General features: G+C 40.1%; 1 protein-coding gene across 1 annotated transcript; it reads right to left on the bottom strand.

Moving 5' to 3' along the window:
* Window positions 1-19168: 19168 nt before the first annotated feature.
* Window positions 19169-22223, bottom strand: fzd10 (frizzled class receptor 10). The gene has a single exon (XM_024276323.2). It carries the CDS (start codon window positions 21500-21502, stop codon window positions 19769-19771), a length of 1734 nt encoding a protein of 577 aa, XP_024132091.1. The 5' UTR covers window positions 21503-22223; the 3' UTR covers window positions 19169-19768.
* Between the last annotated feature and the right edge of the window lie 2125 nt (window positions 22224-24348).

The following is a 24348-nucleotide window of genomic DNA, read 5'->3' as shown; positions in this document are numbered from 1 at the left end:
TTGAAGAAGCAGTATAAGTTAATTTTACTACGCACTAAAGTAAATGAACTGTTTTAAAAACAAATTAAATAAACATTAAAGAATGAAAAGACTAAAAATATTGAAGAACTGCTTTTTTATGCGGAAGGTTTCTGAGTACTACGGTCAGTGGTCCGTCCTTTTTTTTTTTTGAACGAGAGTGCAGTTTCAATATAAACCACTAGAGGGAGGCACCATCTTCGAAATCAACCAGAATGTTACTGTGGAGCAACTTTCTTCAGATTCTTAATAATATTAATAACAGCAATGATAATAATAACAATAATAATAGTAAGGAGCTGACTAATAACTTGAATCAATATTGTATTTAAAATATAAAATTTTTGACCTATTTTACTGTTACATCATGAAAAGTAAGAAGGTTCTCATTCAAGTTGACATACTGTTGTACAAATTTTCCCAACAATCTATAAGATTATTCAATAAGAACTTGTTAAAAACGGATTAGACATCCCTCTGATCAGAAAATACAAAGCCACATTTTTGTATCCCATCCCCTCTCTTGAGTCATGCTTAATCAAAAAATTCCTGCCACACATTTTCTTGTTCCTCTACATCTTGATACAGAAAAAAACACTACTTTGCACCTTAGAGGGCATTTTAGGAGGGATGCATGCAAGTCTTTCATGTCTGAGATCTAAGAATGATTGCATATTCAGACCTGAGGGACTAGTCTGTGAGGACTTTTGATTGTTTACCTGCTGCAAGAAGAGAGGAGGGAGACGAAGCTGAAACACAAGTGTCACTATTTGTTGGTTAAAAAGGGAAAAGATACTGAAAATCCACTTTAACATAAAAATTTAGTCAATTATTTATTTTTTCTGATGCTTAAAATAAATAATAATAATAAAAAAACATACAATATTGTCAAAATACTGCTAAAAGGAACCCCTAAAACAGATTCAAAGTAAAGGAATACAAAGAAAATAAGCAGCAGAAAGGGAACTGCAAGCTGAATGGTGTGAGATTGGAAGAGGAGCACCCCGCCAGGGACGCTGATGAACGCGCTTCAGGCTTCAAGCTCACCCCACAGCATCCAGCAGTGCGGATTCCACGCTCACGCTAATCACGCTCTGTAAGATACTACAGTCCAAAGCTGATGAAAGGAAACATGGAAAACAGTTAGTATATATCAAACTGGCTGCACGCTCACATATGCGCACTTTTCATCATAAACATGTGTCTTTATGGATATATAGCATTTGTTTACAACCTCATTTTCCTAGTTTAGTCGTTAAAAAAAAAGCAAGATCAAAGTTTTTATTTTCACATCATTCACAGTATTTCCATTAGGCTTGAACTTTGATCATAAAACCAAAAGCAAGGGGGAGTTTAAATAATTATTATCTTCTATGTCATAATATCAATAGGCGAGTTGAGAAAACATTTTTCCCTCGCCAGTGATAAAACCCAATCTGTTTTGCATCAGTGCGTTTTCTCCAAAAACACACAAGCGGTGCATCAAACAAACAACACTCCATGGGGTTTGAAGTTGAAACAAGCTGTCAAAGAAAGCATAAGGTTTTTCTTAAGTAATATGTGGCGCTTTAATTATAGTGACGTAAAAAAATGGTTGGCTTTGTAGCAATGGTACATTCCCAAATGTTTGCTTCCAACAGGGTCCTTCAACAGAGAGACGGGGAAAACACCAACAGCCTTTTGTCTCAAAGCTTTCAAAATATGCTATCTTTGGGTGATGTTAGGCTAAAAAAAGTTGAACTTTATTGGACCTAAATATAAGTTTTAAATAAAGAATGAGAAAAAGAAATGAAAAAAAGTTTTTGATGCACTATTGATCACATGAAGTCCATATGAGAAACCCTACTTTCCACCTTTACGGAAAAAGTTTAAAAGTAGACTCTAGTTTATTTTTTATTATATTGATATTATAATGAGGTCAGGTATTATTTAGCTAATCTTCATCAACTGAGTCATTTTAATAGTTTACTTGGTCTAAGAGAGATGACAAAAAGTGTGAGAGTGAACCCATCAATTTTTCTCCACCCTCAGTATTCCTTTTAGGGCTGCAGGAGCCTGTCCCATCTACTGCTGGGTGAAGGAGAGGTACACTCTGAATGGGGTCACACAATTACACAATCACACATGCACACCTAGGAGCAATTTAGAGACACCACTTAACCTATGAAGCATGGTTTTGGACAGTGGGAGGAAGCCGGAGCGCCCAGACAAACCCTACATATGTATAGGGAGAGGATGCAAACTCCAGACAGAAAAGTCCCGGCCGGGATTCAAACCAGGCCCTTCTCCCTGTGAGGCGAGAGTGCTGACCACTGTGCCATCCTGAAAGTGAACCCAAACAGTATTTAGCTGAAACATGTGATTCACCATCAGTGACCTATGTGACCTCTTCTTTCATGTTTGAATGCAACAATTTGCAACACTATATGTAAATTATTGATGAAAACAATAATATAGCATTGAAGCAGGTTGTGCACCATGATCCAAACCAGTAAATATATATAGTTAAAGATTTACAGGACGTGAGAAGAAGTGCATTTTTAACTGAAACTCAATAAAATAGTAAGATTTTACCATTTTTGTGGATCCTCATTGAATAAGGAAGATGAGAGAACTGTATTGATTTTAAAGTGAAGCAGAAGCTCCTTGGAGCTGGCTTTTGGGGGGGATTCCTTACTGTGATCTCTGTAAAGTCAACAAGAGATAGTCCAAAGCAGGACTTACAGAGTGTTTAGAGCACTCTCTCCTACAGGGAGCACTAGAAGAGATGGTGGAGTCAATGCCTGCATGAACATCTTTTGCACTCCCTGTCCCGTGAAACGTGAGGGCATGCCGAGAAGGAAGATCCCCCACTTGGCCCTTCACAGCCATAGAAGTGATCACTAATTCTAGCCCCGTTTGTGTGAGTTAGATATCATTTCAGATGTGGTTCCCAGCCGCTGCACAATGGGAGCACAGCCTGCAGATTTAATTTCCAGAAAAGATTAAGTTGCTTTCTGCATCACTGAAACTTTCTAAGGGGATCTGAAGTTGAATTCTTGCTGGTTATGCCTCCCTTTGTCCAAATCATTGGCTTGCACAAAGGTGCAGTGAAGCTTCTGCAGCAAAGGATCTAATAAGCACAATGTGGGAATAAGGCAGAGGGGAGTGAGCATCAAAGGCAGGCAGGCACAGCATGACTGGCATGAGTCTGAACTCCCAACCTAGGACACTCAGCATGCTCCTGAGCAATCGCCCCCTATGGACGGGTCCTGGGCAGTAATTAAAACCATCATTCCCACTGCCTCGGTATCTCATTAACCACAGGACCCTAGGCTTTCATCCTTACTTGTCCAAAAAAAAAAAAAGAAAACAACTCAGCACCAGTAAAAATTAGGTTCACAAACCAAACACAAGCCTCTAAATCGTCTGGGATCAACCAACATCTAAACAAAAGTTCAAAAAGAAACCACACCGTCTTTCTCCATTCACTACAATTACAACTCTCACCATCAGATATAATTTAATGAGTGTCTGAATGTGCTCTGGTTTAGTGAAATCTACCTGAGCAGAGTTTTGCATGTTTGCTCTTGAGAAAAAAACCTTTTTGCCTTTTACTCTTCTTCTAAAAACATCAACCACTGTTTGCTGTAGAGAAAAAAACTGATTTATTTGAAGCTCCCCTGCTTTTACTATCAAAAGAGGGTTTGAAGTGGCTGAGTATTGGTTGCAGTGGTCAGATTTAGCAGATTGGCTGTGGATAAAAAGGAGCTCTTCTTCCCATGTTTAATTGAGCGTGAGCCATTTTAAACTCCGGGCCTCCGTGTGTCTTTGTGTAAAAACAAAAAGAGGAGTGAAAATCCTGTTTTATCTCAACATAGATTTTTAAATTGTGTCATGATGATTTGGTTTCCTGTTAAATCAAATCATTAAAGTCCAGCTCCAGTAATCTTTTGATCTATTGAAAAAGCATTAGCAATGGTCTTGTAAGTATGATTATGCCGATGAAAAACACTTGTCATTTTCAGTGACTGTATATGAGAACTGGACTAAGAGACCCCTCTCTCCTTGCTGGTCCCAAAAAGCCGAAATCCTATAGACTTCATTGAGAAATAAACCAACACATTCCTATTCCCAACTCGTCACATTTTGCCGTTTGGCCAAGGACCCCTTAACCAAGGTTAGGGTGTCCCAAACTCATCGTTTTTTGATGTGTTGGCTGTTCCCATTAAATCACAGGTCCCCAACCTCCGAGCCGCGAACCAGAACCGGAACCGGTGCCTTAACCCAGTACTGGTAACCTAACCCTAACCAGGCACAGGTTTGTGTCCTGTACCAGGTCAGGGTCTGGTTTGCGTTGGATTTAGCGTCTGGTACCGGGTACCGGTGCTGGGTTAGGGTACTGGTACAAGGTTAGGGTACCTAGTACCGCTATTACTCAGTTATTCTGTCTGTCAGTTCTTGCTAATCCTAATTTTTTGCACCATATTTTTGCTGTACCATGAGTTATTCAAGTAATGAACTGACCAATCAGATGCCTCAATGAAAGTAGGTGGCATTTGATTAACAGATTCTTCTGAGCCTGCTTTCATGGAAAGGGTTGTGGCCTTCTGAGATGTTCACTATTGACTGAAGTAAGTGGTTGCCATAGAAATGTAGACAAAGACCGACACGGACCAAACATAATTTACTGAAGATGTCTGCTTCCAACATGGCGATTGAATTAACTTCATCTGTATGGAACCCAAAGTAAGTCGTTACGTGTGACGTCTCATGTACTCAGTCCAGTTCTCTGTATACAGTCAATAGTCATAATCTAGGAAAAGGTTTCTGCAGAGTGGTGATAGTTCATCAAATAAGTGGGCATTGTTGTGGGCAGGTCTGATGGTGGGAAGTAAGCCTGTCCTCATTTCCCATCATCCCTTTGTTTACACTCTCCCACTAGCTTACAGCCCCTCACAACTACAACCTAACATTATCAGTGAAACAAAAATGGCGAGCAACACTGGAACAATCTAACGTAACAACTACAAGCTTTTTCCAAGGGAATTTTTATGTCTGTTCCCGATTCATAACAATTTTAACAGATAAATACTCAGAAACACAATTTTAAGCTCATTTCTCTTAACACATGTCCATCATGAGAAAAACGCTTCAAGAACATCTTAAAAACACTAAAAACACAATTTTCTTTGGAGTGGGTCTTTAAAAAAATGTCACTGCAGACATTCCTAACTTTAATTTATGACGCATCGTTGACCTACTTGGCATCACAGTGCAATTATTTGCATTCAATTGAGTGCTAGAGTTTTTGGAATAGACTGAATGTCAACACTAGAGTTATACTGTAGTAATATGAACTGTTGGACTGCTGTGAACTGCAACAGCTGCAGCCATGCTTCTTAGACCGTTTAATGACGATTCTCAAAATTATTTGCTAATCCTTCATTAAAGAGTTGCTAAAATTGTTTCTCGATGCCCCACCCAAACACACAAAGCAGGATCGGTCGGTTCCCAAACAGCGCAGTTACATAGCTCTCGCAAATATGCCAGCTACTCCTCCTCCTCCTGCACAAATGTGGCACATGTGTGTGTGTGCACTTGGAGAGGAGTTCCCCTTTCTTTTGCCACGAGAAGGCTTGTATCTTCCAGTGAGACAAAGACTTGTACGTAATGTGGTTTAACGCTCAACTTACACGAGCACGCAGTCCAAATCTTCAACTGTTGTCGCTGCAGCCGTGCATCATTTATGCAAATGTTTGTGCAAAGAAAGGCCTCAGAGTCGCCAGAACTATTACACAGCTGCTCCCCGTTTCCTCTTCATCTGTATTATGAGTCAGTTGAAATTAAAACCCGAACCAGAAGCTGATTCTCAGCCAAATTCAGCTAACTGACTCTCTCCCTCTCTGTTTCTTTGAGGAGCCTTTGATGTTAGCAGGGGGCTTTAGCACTGGCAGAGATGGCAGCGAATGATACTTTAAGCGATTCTTTTTTATCCGGCAAGCTTAATGAAAGATTAATGGGTTTGATATTTTCCCTTGTTTATGTTTTATTTAAAAAGTAAGCCGCAGTCCTTGGAACCTGTTGAAAAGCTCCTTGTTAACAGTTTTTTGGATCACTTCATGTCGCTTTGTGCTTTCAGTAGAGAAGGTTGTCTTCTTGGCAGCTGAAGTTTTGTCTGAATTGTGCTGACCTTCTCCTTCATGCCAGCGTGTCTGGCTGATATGGATGGGCTTTGCTGCAGCCGCAACAGACACATTAATTTTCATATGTCCTAAATCAGCTGGCTGTAACTTCATTTAAAGATGAATTCATGAGATGACCCAGGCTCGGTGGATTTGGTGGTTATTGTGTTACTGTGTTTTTATGCAGGATCTGAGAGTGTGAAAATGCTTCAATTGGCTTTTTAAGTTGTGCAAATAAAAGTTTAAGAAGCATCAACAACCATAAATGTGTCTTTTAAACTAGTTGTAGACTTAAAAAAGACATCGGTTGAGTGTGAAAATTATTTTCCATGTATGACCCATCCCTGGGGGAGCAGTGAGCTGCAATTACAGCTGTGCTCAGGAACCATTTGGTGGTTTAACCCTTTAATCCAACCCCTTAATGTTGAGTGTAATGCAGGGAGGCATTTGGGTTTTGAGTCCTTGCTATGACACTGCGATATATTTGAACCCATGACCTCCCAGTATCAGGACGGAAACTCACCTGGAAGTAGAGTCTCGTCCCACTTACCAGACTGTGTTAGCAGAGCCCATACTGTGGCAGCTGAAAGAGTCACACCTCCCAGAGTTCATCTTACATCTCATTCCATCTCCGTTTCACCCCAGCAGCAGCATCAGAATTGAAAGACGTTCATCGAGGATGTCTAGGGATCACGACCCAATTGTTCTCACCCAGAAAATGAACTTACACGAAAAGAAAGAAATGTAAAATGATTCTATGTTTGACACGTCTTTGTATGGATGTAAACCTCTTTTTATTGTATTGTTTATGCATCATTCTTGCTTTAATTGCTTGAAGTAAATGTTATTTTAATCTAATCTAACATAGCAAAGCATAGCTTTTATTTTATTTGATCACAATTGCATCAGGTTCAAGTTGTTGAGCTTTCTGTATTCAGTTAATGATCTTCAGTGTGTTTAAGTGTCTTGTTTTTTTTAATTCTTTATTGTCAGATCATCTGATTGTTATTTTTTGTTGCTTTCCTTAGTCCATGGGTTTGTTAAGCTTACGTTTATTTATCAAACCTATGAGGTTCTGCAACAGCCATGGTCTCCTGCATTCTGGATCCCACCATTAGTTCCTACAAATTTGTTAACATGTTGCAATATCTCATTTTCACACACGAACAACAAGTGTGAAGACATATGCATACAGAAGTCTTCATAGAACTGTAGATATTGGGATTTTTTTAATCTACCAGAAACAAAACTAAAGGTATTATTTAAAAAAAGAGAGAGGTTTTGGTTTCAGCTCAGAGTTACTTTGGTTTCATCTACAACCACAGATGCTTATTCTATAATCCCTTAAATCTAAAGTAAGCACCAATTTCAACCCAAACCACAATGTTTCCCTCTGTGCAACCAAGAACAGAACGCAGTGATTTTTGTCATTCAGTGTGTCATTCTTCTGGGCCAAAAGGAAAAAAAGATAATTGTATCAACAGCTACAAAATATTAATAACTCTGAAATATGTCTTTTGATTTAAGGATTTTTTTTTTCAACTCAAGGAATATGTTCAATCAATTGATTTTTATATTTTTTGCCCAATTTTTTTTCTATACATTTTATTTTCCCTGAACTTTTGATTTATTTGGTCTTCAAATTTAATTCTTTTAATTATGATTATGCAGTTTTTAGCCAAAATCAAGCCTGTTCTGACTTCCTGTCATCCCTTTGTTTACACTCTCTCCTACTAGTTAACACCCCCTTCCAACCCCAACCTAACATTATCGGTGCAAGAAAAATGGTCAGAAATATGGTAGCTATCCAGCCGTAAAGTTTTATACAAGATGCCAACTCAGATGAAGAAAACAAAGATGTACAGGGATCTATTTGTCCACAGCTGGATGCGTTAGAATGCTGACATGGCTTTGAGATTTTTCTTACAGCATGTTTTTAACTGCTCCTGATTCACAACAATTTGAATAAAGACATACTCAGAAAAGGTATATTGATTTTAATTTTCATTTCAGAATAATGCCACAAAAGCATGTTAAAAACCCCCAAAATACAATCTTCAGTGGAGTGAGTCTTTAAATCTTAAAAAAAAAAAAAAATAGGAAAGGGGGGTGCAGACTGAACAATATAACCTGAAAATTCAAAATTTTCCTTCAATTCGGAATAAAAACAAAAGGGGTTTAGGTCATAAACATCCTATTCAACTGTGTGCATAGTTGAGCACACAAAGCAATCCAGCTGCTATAACCACAGGAAGGAGGCAGGCTGGAACCAAAAATCTGTAAATGACTGGATGACAGAGAGTGGGGAGGGGGCAAGGGAATGGGAGGGACTATGGGGAGTGTTTAGGTGAGAACAGTATGTTTCCTAATTTCATGGACATCTATTAGCCCTCAGGATAGCAATCTACTCCTCTGTGAACTTTCCCTCTCCCCCCGACTCTGCCTCAGTTTTGGCCCTCCGCATCTTCCTCTGTGATTTATGCCTAACCTCTGTAATTACAGTGCCAACAGCAGCAGCCGCCAGGTTCAGATTGGGTGAGACACAGACAGACATGCCCCATCACCTCAGAGAGCTGACTCGCCAGCACTTCTCCTTTCACCCTAATTTCCCTGACGCTGGCTCCAGGAGGATATTTGTGTGACAACAAGACACTACAAAAGCCTGCTGCCAAGCATGACTTAATTACTTTCTGCCAAAAAACACTGAAGTTATGGAGCACTCCTGTTTGGAGGCCAAAATCAGTTAATGGGAATCAGTTATTGGGGTTTTTTTAAATGTAGTTTTATTGATTAACTATTGTAATTTTTTGAATACTGTTCTTAACTCGTGTGTTTTTGACATTGTGCTTTTTTAATGTAGTTTAATTGATTGGAATATGAGTCCGGAAAAAATGATATCTATCTACTCTAACTTGCTTTAATGATAAATTGTTGTTCAGATGTGTTGTGCAAATGTTAAAGTCCCACTCCGATCGTCTTCTGATCAGTTATAGATCTGGTCTTTTAATTATGAATGTCCCATTAATTTAGCCAAACTTAAAAAGAAAAAAAAAAAAACGGTGTCACTTTCTGCCAAAGTTCATAAGGAATTTGTCTCTGAGTTGTGGGCGGGACTGTTGGCACAGAGTAAGCCTACACTTATTTCCCATCATCCCTTAGTTTACAGCCCCTCACAACCCTCACCTAATATTACCGGCAACAAAAATGGCGAGCAATATTGGAGCAATCCAGGAGTACAGTTTTAAGCCAGATACCAGCTCAAACAAAGAAAGCAAAGATGTACGTGGATCGATTCGTCTGCATCAGAATGGAGTGGATCAGGGAGCTTGTGGACTGCTAAAGGTTTTTTCAAACTGCATTTTCTTTTAACTGCTCCCGATTTACAGTGATTTAATTAAGGAAATAATAAGAAATGCATTTTTGAGCTTAATTTCCATTAAATATACCCTCTGTCTTGAGAAAAATGCTACAAGTTCATGCTAAAAAACACCAAAAGTACAATTTTCATTGAAGTGGGTCTTTAAAGGAAAGTTAAAAAGGAAAGTTTGGTAGTTTTCCAACATGTATTCACCACTTCAATGACACAGCTTTTGATGAAACTCTGTCTCAGACCCCCCCTTCCTGCAGTGGTGAAATGAATCAGTTGTCAAGCATTCTGGGAAGTAAAAGGCAGCAGAATTTGCAGAGCTTGCTCTTCTTTGCACTGTAGATGTGTCCGTTACACACCGGGCATTGTCACTTTTGCACAGCGCTCTTTTCTGCAGCCTTCTTCTATGAAACAGCATGATAGCCGACCAGAAGAAGAAAAGAATGAGAGGAAGAGAGAATGTGTGCGTACATGAATGTGTGACATAGTGCTGCCGGACCTATGTGCTCACCATGACAACCGTGCAGAAGGCAGCAGAGGGACCCCTTGGCTTTTCGAGGCGATACAATGCGCTGTCTTAACCTCGGTGACATCCATGTTGTCGGCGGGTCAAATGCTTGAATATCAATGAAGTGACTCACTGCCCCTTGCAGTGGTTTTCTAAACTGTCCGGTGCACATAAGAAGCACTTGCTGTTCTCTCTGACCCCTCCTGACCTCCTCTCAACCTCTTGTTGCAATGAGACAAGAAAGACTGATTCCACAGGGTTAACCAACACTTAATCAGAGCGCATGCCTCCAGCAGCCATTTGATTTAGTTAAAGTCAGCACACTGAGTCATAGAAAGAGCTATAGAGGAAGATCTGCAGAAGCAAAGAGAAGTATGCAAACAACAACTATAGGCAGTACACAAAAATATGAAAACCGGCCGCAACTGTTGAAATCTGAGGAATGAAGTCAGCAAGCAATGAGGCACTAGTTCTAAAAGTAAAAGTGTTAATGTTCATGAATAGTTTCGGTTTTTCAGCTCTCTGTCTACGACCCAAACAACATTCCTGCAGCAGAGCCACCCTTCATTTTAGTCACAGTCTTCATCAGGCCTCTTGTTTTCCTGCCGAACAGAACGTGTTGTTGTCTGCAGCACTCTTCCCTGCTATGCTTTGAAGAAAAGCTTGTCTTGATGTTCTGGAAATCTTGCTACGAAGGTTCAAAGGGATGCCCGTGACCTAAAGCATTGATCAAACACTGAGCTAAAGCCTACTTCTTCATTTTCTTATAGTGAAATGTAGGGGCGGAGCTACAAGGGGGCAACGGCCCCCCTAGCAAAAAATCTCTGCCCCCTAATTATTAAGATAACACTAGTACCATTACTAACAAAGGTAAATGAATCATCAATGCAAGATTTTTAAAGCATTGCAAAATACCATTAAAATAAAAAACATTAACATCAAAATAACTTTTTCTAATTTGCCACCATTGACTGTAGAAACAATGGACAGCTCAACCCCTCCCTCCTCGTGTCCCAAATAGGAAGTACTTGGTCAAAATCCTCTAGGCTTCCATTAAAATAGTTATTTCTCTGTCATTTTATTTGTCAGAATAACTATTACTATTACTATTATAACTTTGATACATTCTTCTTAACATCTTTTTTAAGATATTTTTTTATTTAGCGCAAGTTACTCAAGTTGTAAACTGACCAATCAAATGTCTCAGTAAAAGCATGGGGTGCCCGTTGGCCCCGCCTCAATTGTTTGATTGACAGATTCTCCTGAGAGAGCCGAAGGTAAAGCATTTTCTATGGGTGAAGTTGATAATACATGTCTATGTTTGCCACCCGCCAAAGTCCCAACCCCATTTGAAATGATGTAACTCCACCACTGGTACAATGTAGGCCTTTTTTATAGAAATTCTGCAGGTGTTGTGCTGTAGTTATTTAAACCCCATGTTTGCATGTTTTTGTGTGACTTGTTTAGCCATATCAGATATTTTGGTACAGGCTTGTCATATGGCAGCAGCTTTTATTTGCACATCCTCAAAGACTGTTTTTACTCCAGCATTAAGAATAATGTAAATCCATAGGGAACCCTACCCACTGGACCTAAAAATGCAAATACCATTCACATGTTGACAAGCTTATAAATTTAAACAAACCACGTTCAGCCTCCGGCCATACATCAAAGGCTCAGGAGGGAAATTTTGATTTGAAAATGGTTTCAGACACCAAATGCTCATGGAGCTGCCAGCCAATACAGTAGTTGAACAACATTGTTGTAGCTGAGTTGTGAGAGTCAGTTATTTTCCACTCAGGCCAGATAAGCAGGTTCTGACCCCTTCACTGCCACTCCTGCCATCAGCGCCATTACTTTTATCAGGACGAGACAATCTGGTCTGCCACAAGTGGAGAAAAAAGGGTTCTTTAACCCGGCTTCAGCTTGATTACTCAAAGGAACACATGCTCTATCAGATACTGTCCCAACGCCAACATTAAAGTCGTTTATCATCTCCTCAGCTATTTTTCCCCCCAAATTGCTTCCAGTTCTGTCACTGCATCAAGCCAGCTAAGAGCAAAATAGGACAATGTACGGGGACCCTTTCAGACTAACATGTGTTATGTGTTCTGTGTGCCTTTTCTTATTATCTTGATGCCCTTAAACACCAGGAAAATGTATGTATTCAAGCAAATGAGCAACAAAATTAATTTTAATCATAACTGCTGTGAACTACAAATATTGAATTCTACTACAAGTTTTCATTACAAAGAAATGCAAATGAATATTGATATTCTGCAGTGCAGATGTTACAGCTTTTTATCTAAGGTGTGCTGTCCTAGTTCTAAATGCTCACAGGCAATTCTTTCACTACTCACTTTAATGCATTTAATGGTGTGTTTACTATTTTCTGGTGCTTTCCATATCTACAATTCCAAGATCAAGTGCCTTCGAAGTTTTCCAGAAGTCTTTGTGAAAACTCAGTGTGTATCAATGCTCAATATATTAGCAAATAAAGACCACAATGCATTGCGGTTGAACATTTTTTGTAGAAAAAAATGTGTTTAAATGTAATTTTTTGATAAACCATCCACATTTTCATCATCAGAAAAACAGTGGAGTCACAAATAGACGTCATGAAATCTTTGTATTTATTCGATTTATACTTTGTGAAATTGGTGATGTCATATCCACTGGCAAAAAAAAAGAAAGTAAAGTAGTGAGCATCGTGTCTGATCAGGGCACTAGATGGTCTTGTAATATGTAGTTTTTTTACTGGTTACTTGGGGGTTAGGGTGAGAATTCTGACACAGTCACATTGTTTCTCAGTCTCACAGCAGTGAATGCAACTGGGGAGACCAGAGTTAGTTGTGACATTTTTCACACTCTAGTGCAAACTAGTTTTCACTTAAATTCTACATGACAGTTTAATTAACTTTAGTTAATTAACTAATAGGCCTGTAATTTTTAGCATCCAAGTGTTTTTAGCAATCGAAGATATAGTGACTTTTGAGTTTATCCTTTAAAAACATTTGTACTTTGGTGTGACAATCAACCCTAAGTTACTTTTAGTTAATTATCTTTAATTAGACAACACATGGCTTAAGCTTGGAAAATGGAAGATGACTCAATTCAAAACAGAAATTGTGAACTTTTTGATAGATTTTAGATTTTGTCTAAGCTAATGCTTTGCAGGCCTTCAATACAACATCAACACTAACAAAATTGACTTTCACCTGTGAAAAGAGCGAAATACCTAATCACAACAGCTCTGTTTGTGGGGCAGAAACAACTTTTGTTGCATAAGGAGGAAGACGTTTAGTCGAATGTTTGATATCACTGCTACTTCACAGAGTCCTTAAGGAGGGCTGCAGTTTGCAAAGCCACAACCAGCCCCATAGTTACCCCTATTTAGTGCACAAAAAGGAGCCCAGCAACACATCCACAGATAAAAAACAACACAAAACTGGGCTTTATGCATGTCTACTTTAATGTGATTGAATCAAGCCAGAGTAATTATAAACAACAGAATTAGCGTAATGCATTTCCTGCCTTGACTTTAGGGAATACTTCAGTTGAAATGTAAATGTGTTACTTGGTGCTCAGAAGAAAACAACTTATGATTAAAAGAACCCACTGCTCTCGTTAAACTCTAAAGGTTTTGATTAGTAACTCAAGCTTTTTGTTAAATGTTAATGTTGCCGATTTGCTGGACAAAATTAGGTCGCTAATATGCAGGATATAGATGTGTGTCAACAAATATTCTCTTGTTTTTCATAATTTTACACGTGATTGGTTGTTAAACGTTTTTTTCGGCAAACGTATGGCTTTAGACGCCCATATTACCCCATGAAATTCATGCAAAACAAGTGGAATTCCAAAATACATATTTACTTCTGAATTTTTGAGACAGCTGATTGAGCCGTTTTATTTCATCCCACCCCCAGAGCTATCTCTCTTTGCTACATTTGCTGAGCGTCCTTGAACCACAGGCATTTTCTCTCAGCTGCGCTCATGAGCCACGCTAGATCCTTCATCATCCCTCTCCCTTTTATAGTTCTGTAACCCCCACCCAGACACACACATTCTCACGAAAGACACACAAATACGTATGCGTGTCAACAATATCCCGTTGTGCCTGTTCTCTCAAGTCTTCCCGTCGGTCCTGCATATGCAACTCCAAAAGAAAACTGTGAATGTCCTCACACAAACGCAGCAACACTGACATTCAGCTGTTTTTAAATGATCTGAGCTTTTAGCGGTGTGGATTAACAAGGTGGCAGATTAGAGTCTGCTGCTAAATCTCCATGGAGAAAACCCCTCTTCTAACCGACATCACGCTATTTATGTTGCTCCTACCATGCAATCTCTCGCCTGTAAATCATTTTGCAGCAACGGTGCCACCACCACATGTAATACTGTTCTATTACAGCTAACTGTTTTGTGCTGAGTGCTGCAAACACAAGTCTATAGTGGTAACAGGAACCAAGTTTACCCTGGTGAAGTTAACCTTTTTAAGTATTTATTGTATGTGGGGTCATAGGATGTATCTGTTATCTATATCTGTTTTCATTTTCATTTCTGTGTCTGTTTTGTTTTTAATCGTGAAGCGCTTTGAACTGCGTAATGCATGAGAATAATTTTTAACAACTAAAGTTTGATTTCATTTATGCCACTGGTTTACAATGGACTATTTGTTTGGTGCTACTTGCTGTCCTGCACCACTTAGACTGATAAACCCACTTGGATGAGCAGCAAAACATTTCAAGGAAGAAGATTTTAAGTCCAGTTGCTATGACTCAACTTAAGACAGGCATGTCCAAAGTGTGGGCCATGAGACAAATGTATCCTGTATTCAGATTTGTAGCCTGCAGGTTCCGGTAATAAAATCAATGAAATTCAGCACCCTGTGCTTTCTAAGAACCATGTGAACAATTTATTGACTGTAATTGGCTAAATTCTGTAATAAGCTGTTGCAAACCTGTGGCAATATTTCTTGGACACTTTCTATCTCGTTATATTCAATCTCAACTGTTAACGAAATTAAGAAATTTGTTTCTCTGATAAAAACCACAATGTTTCGTACTTCTGAATAAGAAATGTTCTTGTTGACACCATTTATGCCTTGTTTCCACTCAGCGGTTCGGTCTAGTACGGTACGGTACAGAGTGGGACAGTACAGTCCAGTTAAATCTGGTGACCGTTTCCACTCAGTTAAGCCTCACTCCCACTGAACAGTTTGTTTTCACGGCGGACGGGTGGTGTAGACCACTAGCGTATGATTACGTCATTTGACTCGAAAAGCAACAACAATGGGGATCATCCAGCAGCTCGTCTTTTTCTCACTTTACTTTTTGTACATCGTGTGTAACAGGAATTTAATGTTGTTTGAAAGGAGATTGCAGGCGGCTAAGAACCACCGTAAAGAAGAAAACGGAAACGCTGGCTTAGCGCTATACTGGTGCTTTCTAATGTCGTCATCACTTTCTGCCAATCAATAGATGGCAACAGCAACTCCAGCCCAACTGTCCTTTTTTCCTTTTTCTAAGGACCTACAGCCGATAGGGGCCCTCAAGTGGTACGGGTCGGAACTGTTTAACAATGGAAACGCTCAAAATACTGGATCAAACCGGACTGAATCATACCAGACCGCTCACTTCCAGGCTTTATATTTAGAACTTACAGTGAGCATTTCGTAGTGAATAATGCAACATTTAAAGTGAACCTAGATTTAAAGTTGACAAAAGTATCTTCTTTTTTAAAATATTTTTTACTTGTTTTATTCTGGCATTCAAATACAAATTTCAAAATACTTTTGGTAAAAATTTATTTAAATCTATTTCTGGTCTATGTGAAGAAATAAAAATTATCTCAATAGAAAAAAAAAAATAAATTGTTTATTTGGATTCAGTGTTAAATTAAAACTCCCAGAAATGCATGCTGAATGGTTGACCTACAGACATTTTAACTTTGACAAATCTGGCCCTCTTTGGAACAAGTTTGAACACCCCTGGATGAATGAGAACCTTCACCAATCATACTGACTTGTTGAAGTACCGGATGGAGGACTCTTATATGAAAGACCCAGTATTTTATGTTCAATATTTCCAAGTTTCAGACATACCGAACAAAAATATTCAAAAAATACTAAAATATTAGCTAAGCCCTATTTCACCTCTAGTACAAGGTTTCCAGTAGTAAATATGGATGTTTTCAAACACAATGTGAACAGATCAAAACCTAAACTGAGCTTAAAAAAAGGAGGGGTGGGACGCTCCAAATAAGGAAAATGTGTTTGAAAAAGAGCAAGAGCTGCCATTCTCTGGGTCTCCGAGGAAATGCGCCACGTCCCTGCTTGTATGCAGGAGGAGTGTCTGTTTGCACAGGTCTCTGTCAGTTAACGCTAATCTGCCTGATCTCCACCTCAAAGTCGCTCACTACTCCATATAAATATGTTCGGTCCTCTTTCAAACTAAAGCCACTATCAAACACTTGTTTGATCAGCAGAGGGCCTGTTGGGCTGTTCATTATGCATCTGGAGAGGGAGAGGAATGAAAAAACAGTGATGCAGAAAATGGACTGTTGCCAGTCGCTAGAGCTGTGTGTATTTATTCTCACCTTCAGTGGGAACAATTGCCTTCAAAGCAGCCTAATGTTCGTGTGTCAGAAGTAAGTGCAGCTTCTTGCATGTGATTTACTCTTATTCAGTTCAGGGCTCAACTCTATTTAAAATCCTGAGGGACTTCAAGTTTGGGAAATCCTTTCCATTTCAGTTTTTATTTTGACTTTAACTTTTGTTTAACCCTTTTTGATACAGCATCTATTTATTTTTCCAATGCTTTAAAAGTGACTTTATTTTGGATGATGGTTCTCCCGTGAGATCTTTTGTGTGCACGTCGAGTGTGTGCACGTGTGTCATGTAGAAGTCTATGACATTGAGAGGCTAAGCTCTGCCTTCTAACCAGACAAGCCCAAACTAGTAAACAGGTGCTGCAGGAGCAGCTGACGATGAGGACATGGGGCGTCTTCACATGCCTGATCAAAGACTAGTTGCCTCAGCCGCCAGTCATCCCAGCAGCTTGATTTATGCCAACGTGTCAAAGACCTTTATGACGGCTTGCAAAGGGAGCAGATAAAGCACACAAAGTCCCTCTGTATCCTTGCATATAAACACCGAGGCAACCCGAGGGAGGGGGGGCTTTTTACAAAGGTAATGGGCTATTTTCCTGTCTTGTGTTTTGAATAGGTCTGTTAAAAAGCTAAAATCGCTCTTTGATGGTAAACCAATTAAATAAAAGAATCGCTAAAGGTCCTCAAGCCACACATTTAAGGGTGTGTGGGGACGAGGATGATGGTTTTTGGCTTGGTGACATTTCAAGGGGTTTTATGATTCATCAGTTTGTATCCAGATGGCTGCTTTGGGATTCCCCGCTTACTCAAATAAAATGTGTCCCAGCAAGAAGCAGCACAACCTTAAGGAGACATTATTGTTTTTATCTTTTTTTTCTGCTCCAACAATGTTTTTAAGATACAAACCAAGAACCAGTACGTTTTTTTGAAGTACAGGTGAGGGAATTTTCTAAAAAAAAAAAAGAAAAAAAGAAAACCTCGCCTGCCACCCTTTTGCTCTGAGCAGGATTTTTTTCTTCCTTTGAAGAGAGGAGAAGAAGGGAGAAGTCCTGGAGGGGGGTGGTAACTGTCATTTATATTTACGGCCTCTCTAGACACCTCGGGCGCTGTTATCCAGGTGGCCTCTGTTGAGGCTCTCAGAAGCACTCACACCTTTTTTGCAATGGAGTATCAATAGACACTGGCTGACTTTGATTGAGCCACACAGAGCTTGTGTCATGTGATTTTAACCGTTAAAACTGGTTGGGTCCACGCTGGAACTTGAACGCCCTTGGGGATAAAGGAATACTAATGTTCAGAAAGTTAAATAAACCAAAGGGGAAGGAGAATGCAGGATTTGAGCTAACCTTTTCTTCTCTCTCTGGTACTGTCGGAGAAAGGGAAACATATCAGAACCTGAGCTTGACTCTGTGACTGAGAAGTTAGCTGCGTTTGACTGACTGTCGGTGTTCCTGGATGTTTCAGTTCTTTGCTGCTACGAAAAATAGTCAGTTTGACTTTTAAGACTAAATCTGATACCTTAAACATAAAATCTTAATGATGTTTGAGACCAATTAGGTCTACAATATGAATATATCTCATAAATTATTCAATTAAAAATCTGTTTCTTATTAAACTCGGGTGTGTTTTAATCCTGTCTCTTGATGAGATGAAGATAGATACATTTAGGTTTGGAAGGATGCTACATTTGAAACCCTTCTAATAGAATAATCCAGTCCTGAATGAGAACTGGATTATTATCTAACCCCTCCACTAACGTAGGAGGGTCACACTGACAAGAGGGACAAACTCATTCAATTTAGAGTCAAATAATGTTTAAAAAAATACAAACACGATGAATTATTTGAAATATTTAAGTGAAGTACATAGATTTTAGAAAAAATATCTATTTTTCATATAAAAACCAACTTTGTTCATTGGGTTAAATAAATATGACCAATGTCAATCTTCTTACTGTTCATCAAAAAGGATTTTAGGAAAAACAAGTCACCAGCATTTTAAGGATTCTCAAATATGAAACTGTCAGAGAGGAAACTACTGTATGATGAAGCAAAGAAAGTAACATTTTTGTCCCAAATTTAATATAAAATACATTAATAATAACCAAAAAATAGGAACTCTAGATGTCTAAAAACAATAATTAAAAAAAAAAACAACTTATTTTTTGCTATTTAAACAATTGACTCCCTTTAACCAATAAAATGCAAAAGCAGAGATACTGTAATGATTAGTAGAAGTTGAAGTGTAAGATGCTTCAAAATACTGTTTTTCCTACACTGGAGGATGTAGATACACTAATGAAAATGTTTCCCTTTTAAGTTCTTGCTGCTCTTGGTGAGTTTTGTTTAGGCAATTTTCTACACGTTAGGGTCGCTTTTTATGATGTCAAATAATTGCCAGGTTCAGAAACAGGAGTAAAAACACAAGCTTTCTAAAATGACAACATCCGAAGCGCCGGCGCAGAGAAAACTGCATTAAAAAAAAAACGCTTTACAAGAATTCAAAACTAGAGTGTTTTTATTTTTCTATAAAATCTTAACCTTTTAGAAATATATACAAATGCTTCCTTGTGATATAAAACAGCAAAGAAAGAAAAGACAAAACTGCGTACATATAACTTTTCAACTTAAGAGTGCTTCATTAATTTATGGCATGGAATTTGCTTCACAATAGGCAGTGGAGAGGTTGTTAAACAGCTGCTGTCAGTCAAGTCCAGGCATATATATGACACTGCCTTCATTTCAGGAAGAAAGGCTGGACACGACCCACATGTCTATGGAGTCCTGTGGAGTGTGTCACCAACAGTACGAGTGTCTTTGCTGGTAAGAAACACATCTATTGCACATAATTCCAGCAATGTTGTGTGACATCCAACTGACTCCAGCACTCTTTTTGTTTGGAGAACCATTTTTTTTTTTTGTCATATGGGACGAGTCATCTCAAACAAAGGTGGCTGTTGTCACATGACATGGATAAAAGCCTAGAAAAAAAACACTTTTCAATTAATACTGAATAAATAAAACAAGGTTGAATTTTTCAGTGTCTCTGATCATCTGATGGTGCATTCTGGGAAGGGGTGTCTGTACAAAGAGAACCAGCTCATACACACGTCGGAGGGGGCCGAGTAGGCTCATACTTGGTATTTTGCCCTTTTAGAGATGGGTGAGGTTTTATATAAGGCCTACTGCTGGTGAACACGCTAGCCGCCTTCCTCCTCGTCCTCTTCTTCACCTTTTTGCTGAAAACGTTCTGCCACGACTGTAGCGTCTTTGAGGTCCAGATCCACATACCGCTGGTGATGCCCACCACCAACAGCATGAAAATTTTCACCATGAAGATCTCGATGGCGGGTATGGAAGCCTTCATGACACACTCGTCCGACTCTGGCCTGCTACCGTCCACACATTTATGCTTCTCTGCCAGGATGCGCCAGTAGTCCATGTTGAGCCTCTCGTAGAAGTAGCAGGCGATCACGCAGGTGGCCGGGACGGTGTAAAGCACAGAGAAGACCCCGATGCGAACCATCAACTTCTCGAGCTTGTCTGTGTTCTCTCCCTCTGTTTTCATAATCTTTCGGATGTGGAAAAGAGCCACAAATCCAGATAACAGGAAAGAAGTGCCGATGATGAGATAACAAGAGAGAGGAATGAGCACAAAACCTGTGAGAGCCTTGACATCCATGCTGCCCACGTAGCAGACGCCGGTCAGCTCATCCCCGGCCACCTTCCTCATCACCAGGATCATGATGGTCTTCACGGCCGGGATGGCCCACGCCGCCAGATGGAAGTAGCTGCTGTTGGCCTCGATGGCCTCGTGACCCCACTTCTTCCCTGCAGCCAGGAACCATGTGAGGGTCAGGATAACCCACCAGAGGGAGCTGGCCATGCCAAAATAATACAAGATGAGGAACACAATGGTGCAGCCAGTGCTCTCAAGACCCTCCTGGATAATATACTGCACCCCATTGTCTCTGTCACAGGCTATTCTGTCAGCTCCCACAAAAAGTCGAATGAGGTAGCCCACAGAGTAAACACAGTAGGACATGGAGAGGAAGATGATTGGCCTCTCAGGGTATTTGAACCGCTGCGGGTCAATGAGGAAAGTGAGAACAGTGAAGGCACTGGAGACAAAGCAGAGGATGGACCAGATGGCCATCCACACCAGAGAGAACTGCTTGTCTCCCTGGCTCCAGAATACATCCACTTTGGGGTTGCATTTGGGGGCACATGACTCACTTTTCTCCACAAAGTGGAACTTTCCTGGGTTAGTGCAAGTCTGCTTTCCTCCAATGTCCTTAGGATGCAGGTCATGCCCACTCAGGGGCTGCTGTGGCCGGAAGTCTGGTGGCTGGGTGTGGGGGACTTTCGGCGGCTCATCCGAGCCATTGTTGGGCGCCTCCATGCACAGGTTATTCGGGTCATTCTTGGTGGGCAAACGGGAGCAGTCCAGAGAGTCAGGCCAGGGGAACTGGAACTTTTCCAGGATGGGGGAGCACTTCAGCTTGACCTGTTCACACATGACTCTGCATGCTGGAATGGGGTTGGACACCTGCTCCGTGCACATGGGAGCGTACAGCGAGCACAGGAAAAACTTGAGGTGGCTGTGGCATCCGCACTGGATCAGTGATGCAAACTCCTGCAGCTTTATTGCTGCCTCTAACTGATCGTCGTGGCCCATGAGGTTGGGCATGCGCGTCATGTTGTAGCCGATGTCTTTACACAGGGGGATGGTTATGTGCTGACATCTCCCCTCTCCTGACCAGTCTGGGTCTATTGAGCTGATGGCTGAAGCCATGCTGCTCCACAGCACCAGAAGCGCCACACTTGAGCACATTGTCCACAACTAAATTTTAAGACAAAAAAAGATGCAATTCAAAAAAGTAAATTGGGTCACATAAGGTTTCTTAAAAATCCAAAAGAAAGGGTAAAAGAGGAGCCAAATCGATCATGATTTCCTCAGTGAAGATCTGCAGAGTTTAGAAACAGAAATCCCACGACGGAGAGGAAACGGATCCGCGCTGAGGGCGCGCTGTCTGCTCCATTCTCTCTGAAGCGCCGGAGCGACTTCTTCTCATTTACGCACATCAGTCTTCTTGGCATAAAATAAACGCATTTCTCCTTCGCTCCGGATTCCAAACGTCTCCACTCCGCATGGCACTTTTGGAGCTGTCGCCGCGCTGTGGTCCGCTGTCTCTCCCCCCAAAAAACTTAAAGCAGCAACAGAATTCTTTTCATTTCCACACGCGCAGAAGCAGGTAATCACTCATAAAAACGCGTCAAAACGACCATCCTCGGAGAAATTCCCCTGGAGAAAGCAGCGCTGCGCTCCTCCCCGGAGCAGCCCGGTGGAAGTGTTTGGTGGCTGCGCGCTCGTCTGAGCTGCTCGGAGCCTCTGTCCTGGTCTAACCTGCCAAAGATCCGCCTTCAAAGACACCTACTTTGCATAAGAAAGATGACACTGACACGCGGATTATTTTCAAATCGTGCGGAACAGCTTGTTCATCGCAAAGGCTGCGCAGCAAAACTTCCTTCTCCCTGTTTTGTTTGTCCCTTCACCACAAACTTGGACCACAAAGGGCAAAGCATTTTTGAGAATCCCCAAACTGTTGCGCAACACGGAGCGCACAGAAACCCCAGAGCTTTGAGCCACAGCTGGGGCTTTTGTTGTCTGTGAATATGACAGCAGAGCAAACGAATGTTTTTCTTCTTGTTTTTTTAATCACTGACACTCTAGCACTTTAGCATCACATTTAAGTGACACATTTCTTGCAGTTCAGCTCAATTTCTGTGATTTTTTTTTTCAAGGAAAGTGCTCAAAATCCCCCAAAATGCATTTGTCTGGTAGTAAAAATACGATTTTTATATGAGAACATGACCAAAGATCTCATAAAAAAAGATTAAAAAATGATCACTGGCAAAGGGAGCTGATACATGGATGTCTGAACTCAGATTGCAGCAGATTTTGTAGAATAATTTACTCACATTTTAAGATAACAACGAATTTAAAGTAATAAATATATACCGTATATATTTATAGTTCATCTGCAAATTTAAGGATTCATTTAAAACCTTGTAAACGGTCATCGTCACTAGAATCTGAGTGCAGCAGCAGATATTCCTAATTAAAAATTATACCACCCCCCCTCCTCACCATTTCCTGTCTTTTTTCAGTGAAGGAAGCGCTCCTACAAACAAATCAAGTCCAAATTCCTCTTGAAATTTTTAGCATCAAAGCAAATGACATTGTCCCACTGCAGAGCCCAGGGAGCCCAACTTCCATAAATAATTCAGAAACGTCTTAGCCTTTCTAGTGACATCTGTGTTCTCAGCAGATTTCCAGCATTTCTGCTGTTTTGCAAGCAGGAATAAAATAAAACTGTGTTTGTTAAGATGGCGATTGTGACACAATTAGTCTGATGATTGAAGAAAAGTTAGTGGGATAAAGAGCAACACAAGTTCTTCCTGACAGTAACTGTTCTTATGCAGAAAGTTTGGTGGAATCTGCTTTTTTGTGTGTTTAATTTTTTCTAAAGATTGTAAAAACCAGTGGGCTTTTTGTGCGGCTTTGGTAAATTTCATAAAATATGCTGGTATTGTGTGAAAAAATTACTTCTCTGTTAATATAACTACAATTATATATTTTAAAATTTATTAAATTGTAGCTACATTTCCCATTTTTAAGAGGTCACGATGAGCTTATTCCTCTGTAGGTCTACACTACTGCCCAACTCCCAGCTGGCACAGGGTTGTGTCAGGAAGGGCATCCGGTGTAAAACTCTCTGCCAAACTAAGTGTGGATCGGTGATTTGCTGTGGCGACCGCTGACAGGAAATGCCGAAAGGTGAACAGCATGTTGACATTAACGTATAGTTAAATATAGTTTGTCATTTTCAATTAGATGAGCAAATCAGAACTGCAGAATAGAAATACAAATTTAACACTTAAAAAAAAAAACATTTTTTGAATAAAAAAGGAACAAAAACAACACAAAAAGTATTTGTCCTGTCAGCAACATTGTAGTGTTGCTACAGAAACTACAGCTGGAGTTTATCCTGATGGTAAAGAGCAGGATGTAAGAGTCTGACAGAGAAGTACTTTATGGGCTTTTTTATAAGTGACGTCCTCCAAGCCTCTCTCATGTTACCTTGTAAAAGGTTAAAAGATTTATACCCTGGCCTGGCTGTGGTCTTCATCAAGGGTGAAATTCTGATCACATGTAAACGGGAGTGCTTTTAAAGCATTTTTACAAGAGTGACTAAAGTGCTTCTAGAAGTATTTCAGAAATGTGTTCGGGCGAGATGAGAAACCTTGAGCCAGCGTGCCTAAATGGTTTAGCACAGCGTATCTTTGTGGTGGCACTTCAGCTGTTGGCACTCAGTGTGTGGAGCTGGAGAATAAATATAGGGTATGAATATAGTCATGAACACAATACCCAATGCAGCACATGCGCTACTTGGATTTCACATATCCAGCTGTTATTTAAGCGAGACTTGTCTAGATGTTAATAATGACGAAAAATACTTCAGCATATATGTCCTAATTGACCCTAAGGTCTGCCAACATCTAACCTTAAAAATGACAAGAAGAAATTTCCATCTGCAAAACCGGACAGATGCAGAAATAGCTCGCCTTTCTTCCATACGGCCTGACCCGTCACAAAGATGAGGACAACAGCTGACA

This window comes from Oryzias melastigma, linkage group LG9 (genome assembly GCF_002922805.2).
Source record: "Oryzias melastigma strain HK-1 linkage group LG9, ASM292280v2, whole genome shotgun sequence".
Classification (NCBI taxonomy): Eukaryota; Metazoa; Chordata; class Actinopteri; order Beloniformes; family Adrianichthyidae; genus Oryzias; species Oryzias melastigma.
The sequence above is the reverse complement of the archived record's forward strand: the minus strand, read 5'-3'. Positions and strand labels throughout refer to the sequence as shown.